Source organism: Pollicipes pollicipes, unplaced genomic scaffold (genome assembly GCF_011947565.3).
Source record: "Pollicipes pollicipes isolate AB1234 unplaced genomic scaffold, Ppol_2.1 Scaffold_4295;HRSCAF=5057_pilon_pilon_pilon, whole genome shotgun sequence".
In the NCBI taxonomy this organism is placed as follows: domain Eukaryota; kingdom Metazoa; phylum Arthropoda; class Thecostraca; order Pollicipedomorpha; family Pollicipedidae; genus Pollicipes; species Pollicipes pollicipes.
This window is the reverse complement of record NW_023596461.1, coordinates 40,784,662-40,790,618: the sequence shown is the minus strand read 5'-3', so window position 1 is coordinate 40,790,618 and position 5,957 is coordinate 40,784,662. Positions and strand designations below refer to the sequence as shown.

Below are 5,957 nucleotides of genomic sequence, written 5' to 3'. Positions count from 1 at the left end.
AGCGGCCGCCCCTAGCTTTCAAGTTGGGGGGCCAACTGCCCCCACTGCCCCCCTCGGTTCCTGCGTCCTGAGCAAGGACATGCAGCCATAGATTACCTGCTACCGGTATTCCTGTCATCTGCTTGTTTTCATTACTGCCCTCTTATCAACTCTGTTCCTTCGAAACAAAGGAAAGAATGCAAGAGAGTAAACAGGATGAGCATCATGTTGTTCATGCTAGCGTCTTACAGCACTTATCTCTAAGCCTGACTTTTGAGCGAAGTGCGATAAGTTCTGCTGCACCAGTCACAACGGCTGCAGTCACTGTGTTCAGCGCGCGGGCAACACACTGTGCAATGGTCTACTCAAAGCGGCGGGACTCACTGTAGCAGTTGAGAGCGCTGCTTCTGTCCTGCCTCGACGCACTCTGGGGCAGCTTTTGCCGCTCGAAGTACTGACCTGTGGTCGACACGCCAGCAAACACCCAGCACTGGCCGAACTTGACAGGCTTCCCAGTGTCGTAGTACCTCTGGAGGATTTTGACCGAGCCCTGCCACTTGGGCGGCGAGCCGCCGCCGTAGTCACCGCTCCAGTTGCCCACCAGCACGCCGTTCTCGTCGCAGTGGTTCACCTGGCGAGGTGGGCACCAGGCGGTCTGTGACGCGCAGACACAAGAACTGCGTGTGGGACCGACCGACCCAGGCCTGAACGGGCGCACGAAACAGCACAGACCGGCTGAGGCCATGCGGAGCAGGACAGCACGGATGATGGGATGCAGACGTGCGCACGCCGGCTGACGTTCTGCGGGTGCTGCACGGGTGGTAGACTTGCAGACCAATCGTAACACTCGTCCAGCATAACTCTCGGTCTAAGCCAGGTTCGTGAAGAGTCGGGTTTATGGCGTGAGTATCGCAGCAAGCTTCGGAAGCAGCGCCGCCTTTCGTGACGGAGGAGCCACAAGTTCGCCATCTTCAAGTCTAAGGCGACACGGTGCGCCACCTACCGCAACAGAACAGAGAAATAAGCGAAACAGCGCGGGAACGAAACAGATACGTCACCTGAAACTTGGCGAAAACTCAATAAGTGACACACCTTGCCAAATCCCGCGCACACAGTACGATGCAGCGCTCTGAGACCACGGCGACGCGGAAATCTTGCACTATCGGATGCATGGGGTACCCACCATGGCGGAGATGGCTCGGGTCACGGCCACCGGATCGGCCCGATCCGACAGGCGGCTGCAGATCGCCTTGCCGACAACATGCAGGCAGCAGTCGAGCACACTGGGCTCGTACTGGCCGTAGTTCCAGGGCGTGGGGCGCAGTCGGCTGTGGCTGCCGCGGTACAGCAGTCCGGCGTCGTTGAGGACGTACTCGGCCCGGGCGCTCTCGTCCGACAGGAACACACTGTCGTCTGGCGCACGGAGGACAGCAGCTCAACAGGTGCGGCCCGACGGGAACACACTGTCGTCTGGCGCACAGAGGACGACGGCTCAATAGGTGCCGTCCGACAGGAACACACTGTAGTCTGGTGCACGGGGGATAGCAGCTCAACAGGTGCCGTCCGACAGGAACACACTCGTCTGGTTTACAGAGGACGTTGTCTCAACGCGCGCCGTTCAGTAAGAGCACACTGTCATCTGGTGCACAAGGGACATTGCTTCAAGCGTCACTACAGGGCTGGCAGACACGCAGTAGAAACTGACATCTGGCGTACAGAATGCACCCTCAGCGCGGATGCGTCGGGCAGTAGCCCCAAGCTGAAATAAGGAAATATAAAACATTAAAACAATTCCAGCTTTTGAGTTAAACGAACGGTTTGAGTGGAATGGGATGAAAAAAACGCAGGCAGTCGAATGTAGTGCTAGTTTTCCTGAGCATTGCCCACTACCAGAACAGCCCAGATTTCGTCAAGTTGTCACAAGTGAAGCTGGCGACTTGGCGACCAAACAGGCCTTCTCTGCAGCACGAAACGAATTCATGACTGTTGATGTAGCCACAGAGTGTAAACAGAAACGCGGTTTGCATACCAGAGTCAATGCCACGAGCCAAAGTGCAGCGCCACACCGGGACAGCGACGGTTCGAATGTTGCGCAGCCTCTACCAGTCAGCCCAGCCATTCCACGCAGACCACACAGACGCCGTCCTTTCTCCCGGCCGCCATCAAGGTCTCCGGAACTCTCCTGTTGACTCTTCGCGCGAGCCTCAGCGGACGCCCGCCAGTGGTATGCACATGCCGGACAGCGATCCCCTGAGCTGCACAGAGCGTCAGACAGATGGTGCACGAAGCACTGTTGAACGTCATCACTGACGCCGTTGCGGCAAGACTCACCGGGGCACCAGGCGTTGAACAGAATGTACATCACGTCCGGGTGGGTGTAGCTCAATGAATGGTCGCCCGTCTTCGTGTCCACGTCGATCCTCCACTTTCCGACGATTGCATTTGGCTGATGGTGTCACCTGCGTGTCCAAAAGGGCTGGGTGACGCGACTCCGACATAGACAGCAACCTCTTCGACGTAAACGTCTTATGTGGGTACAGGTGATAGCTTTACGGACTGATGAGAACAGTGAAAACTTGCACGGATTTGGTAAGAAATCCACCAAAATCGGACGCAAGCGATGAATAATCTACCCACTCAAGGCAAGCTTTCATAACAGAGGGCACATCGGCTACTCACTTTCCCACATCGCCTGGCATGTACCAGGAACACAACACAACACCAGGGAGGAGCGGCACGAAGTCGTACCCTTCAGGTTGGAGCGAGATTTGGGGACAGCGGGGCTCAACGGACCGTTTTCAGCCGCCAGGCACTAGTCAGCGTCGGCAGCCGACGGCATGGACTCGAGGCTCACGCGCTGCTCACACTGAGCGTGATCTTGTCGCCCTCGTTCTGCACGATCTGCACGCGCCAGGCGTCCGAGGAGGTGGGCTCCTCGCGGGTCACCGGAATGGCCTCCAGCGTCCCGTGGCCAAGCGACGGCACCTCCACGCCTGCAGAACCACATCATCCCGTGAGAGAACTGCGCGAGCACGCTGTCGCGCCCGCCAAACCACAGAAGCACCGCTGTAACACCGCTAGGCCAGTCATGGCAATCGGAGGCCAGCCTGTGCGAACAATAGACTCAGGCAACAACAACACATGCGTGGAAAAATCGTGCGGTGTGTCCCGATAGTTCAGCTGGTTCGGATTCGGATTCGGATCCGGATTTACCCAACCGTGACGAGCTGGGTCCGAGCCATTTCAGGCGTTCGCCAATTGTTCACGACTGGATGACCTGGGACCGGTAGCGCCGCCGCGCTGAAGGTCAGGTAGCGTCAGGGGGCAGGACGGACTGTGCCGAGCATTATGGCACGGCAGACTTCCACCGCGAGGCGCTGTTGTTTACCCGGCATTTCACGATCAGATGGTGTGGCCAGAACTCACGAAAAAGCACTGCGCGGGCGCCGATAGCAGAAATCAATGTAATCAAAAGGTTCTGGCTAAATCTTAAGCAATACAAAACAGGGGAAAACAGCGGAAAAGGCAACATTGCGCCGCCTTTCGAATGCTATAGCTTTAACGCGCGCAGACTTCCGCACAATGCAGCTTTCAGTTGGCATGAGCTGCACATATCGGACACTCACAGTGCATCAGTCTGAGCGATATCGCAAGGGAAACAAATAAATATGCCACATAACCATGAGCGCCGACGCCGTTTGTCTAACCAGATTCCATCCCCGCAGCAACACCGCTTAACAGGATGCATTGGATCACCGTGCGCTGTCAGCCCCACTCCCCTGCCCTGTCCATACCACCGCGGTTGCAGAGCCGAGCGGCCCAGCGCCGCCCGGCCGCCCCCGCCGCTGTTTACCTTGGAGCGGCGCTCGGCGGCACGCGGCAGAGGGCAGCCGGGCGGTGCGGCCGACGGGGCGTGGGCGGCGAGGTGACCCCAGTCCCACCGGTTGCCGCCGGCCATGCCAGGGAAGGGGGAGGCAGGTAGGGTCGCGCGGCGCTGGGCGGAAGGTTCGTCAGGACGGGAAGACGACAGTCCTTGACGGAACAGTAGGATGGCGGATGGAATTCGGTGTCGGTAGTCCATGGTTGATAAGCGTCCGGGACGTTCCCGCGCCCTACTCGGTGATACCTAATGGTCCCCTGACCCTTGTAGTTTCTGAGCGTCCCTAAATGGTGATAACCTGGTCCCCGGTGAGCCGCGGATGGAGACCACCCGGAACTCTGCTGGCCCCCTCACTTCAACGCAAAACCTTTCATTCTTGGCCCCAGACGGACCTCAACGGAAACTTGTTTGAAGTCAGCTCGGTGAAAGGAGGGATTGTAAGCTGGTACTTAGGATAAATACTCAGGATGAATATGTGGGCATAGGTGCTTTTAACTTACAAAGCTACACGCCAGTCTGTTTTGCCTTTGTGCCGGTGAAATGCTTTGGCTGGTTGGCGACATGGTAAAATAACAGGTGAAATCCTGATAGTTACGTTAGGTTACACCCCGGCTGAAATATTCCCAGACAAGGCAATTCCGCCTACCATCGACGCTGAAGATGAGTGAGATGTTGTCCCGATCCTCTGTGTATTTCCTGTTGAAGCGAATGTAGATCTCGAAGGCCTGGCCGCGACGCACGACCAGAGCCGGCCCGGTGATGCCGCGCTCGAAGCGCTGCGTGCGGTGCTCGATGGCGTTCCTCTGGACGCACAGGTCCAGCTCAGTGACGACCAGCGCGCCATCCAGCAACGGCTGGCTGGTCACTGCTGAAACGGAGCAGGCGCCGTCACCGCGGAAAAGCGCGGACAATACCGCCTCGAAACGCGGCCGACGATGGCATTGCGAAATGGGGCCGACGATTCCGCTGAGGAGCAGCGGGTGACGTCACTGCGAAGTGGGGCGAGGGTTGTTGCTGCTAAACTTGGCAGACGATGGCCCTGTCAGATGGGACGGCTGAGAGTTTTGACGCAAGGTCAGCTGGTGTCACCACAAGGGTACACTCTAGCGAGCAGAAGCTCAGTATGTCGTTTCCAGGCCAGACAGTGACACCGCCTGACGGGTCACTGGACGCCCGCCAGGTGGTGTCACTGCCGGCTCTCCATCCAGAGGTCAGATATTGAGAACTGGACACTCTGTCAACGTCTTAAGCCGAAAATATGTGGGCCAGGCTTTAACACCTAATTTAATATACTAACCAGTAAGCAAGGTCAAAGCCAAAAATACATATTAGCCGTTGGCCTTTGTTCTTGTCAAAAATTATCGAATGCTGTTGGCGCACCCTAATGGCTTGCATAGACAAGAACAATTTCCTTTACATGAGTACGCCGTTCTCAGTATAAATATCCCTGAATGTCCTCATCGCCACGCAATTTCGCGTTTGATAATAGGTGAGGCAACAGGATTGTATTTCACAGTAACAATTCGCCTGGTGCCGTTTTATCCTCGGACAAAGTGGGTGGGCCTGAATAGGATGAACTGTATTGCTAGGTAGCCAAGGCGTTACCAAGGATTTTGAGTGGGGACAATTTTTCCCAGGAATCTCCTGGACAAAATGGGCCTCCTCGTAGGGGGGGGGGGGGGCGCCTGAGCGAGGCACTCCACTTGTCTCTTAAATTTTGGCGGGAATGGGGTAGGGTAACCCAGCAACGACCTATCGCTACCTCTTAAAACTATTTGTACCGTGCATTCCTGACTTGTAATACCTGAATAGTCATAATTGTACAGTATAACCTGAATAGTCAATTCAAAGTTAAATCACATCACGGCAGAAGCGGGCCAATTCGCAACTTTGCACTATAAATTTTGCGCAATTTTATGCCAGTTTATTATACTTCTAAGTGATTTTGCGGTCTGAAAAAGGAGACCCATTGTCGGGTTATGCAGGTAAGTTGGAGCGCATCACGTTGATTAATTTTGGACAGAAATAAGAATAGCATGCATCAGTGGTAAGCTGTTACAAAGACATTTTTTGTTGTTGCTCGAACAGGTATAAACCG

General features: G+C 55.8%; 1 protein-coding gene and 1 long non-coding RNA gene across 2 annotated transcripts; both read right to left on the bottom strand.

The window, feature by feature from the left end:
* Positions 1-340: 340 nt before the first annotated feature.
* On the bottom strand, positions 341-2,407 carry LOC119097547 (annulin). The gene is made up of 3 exons (XM_037220579.1): positions 2,311-2,407; positions 1,163-1,392; positions 341-610 (listed from the first exon to the last, which is right to left on the bottom strand). Exons 1-3 carry the CDS (start codon positions 2,339-2,341, stop codon positions 341-343), a joined length of 531 nt encoding a protein of 176 aa, XP_037076474.1. The 5' UTR covers positions 2,342-2,407.
* An 8-nt stretch (positions 2,408-2,415) lies between these two features.
* On the bottom strand, positions 2,416-4,719 carry LOC119096966 (uncharacterized). Its single transcript, XR_005094107.1, has 3 exons — positions 4,506-4,719; positions 2,845-2,972; positions 2,416-2,438 (listed from the first exon to the last, which is right to left on the bottom strand). It is a non-coding gene; the product is annotated as an uncharacterized LOC119096966 (long non-coding RNA).
* Positions 4,720-5,957: the final 1,238 nt, after the last annotated feature.

Coding starts and splice junctions, on each gene's coding strand:
- LOC119097547 (XM_037220579.1), bottom strand. CDS start 2,341: ATGTACATTCTGTTCAACGCCTGGTGCCCCG. Junction 1,393..2,310: donor GTTCAACGCCTGGTGCCCCG/GTGAGTCTTGCC, acceptor TCCGTGCGCCAG/ACGACAGTGTGTTCCTGTCG. Junction 611..1,162: donor CCCGAGCCATCTCCGCCATG/GTGGGTACCCCA, acceptor CCACCTCGCCAG/GTGAACCACTGCGACGAGAA.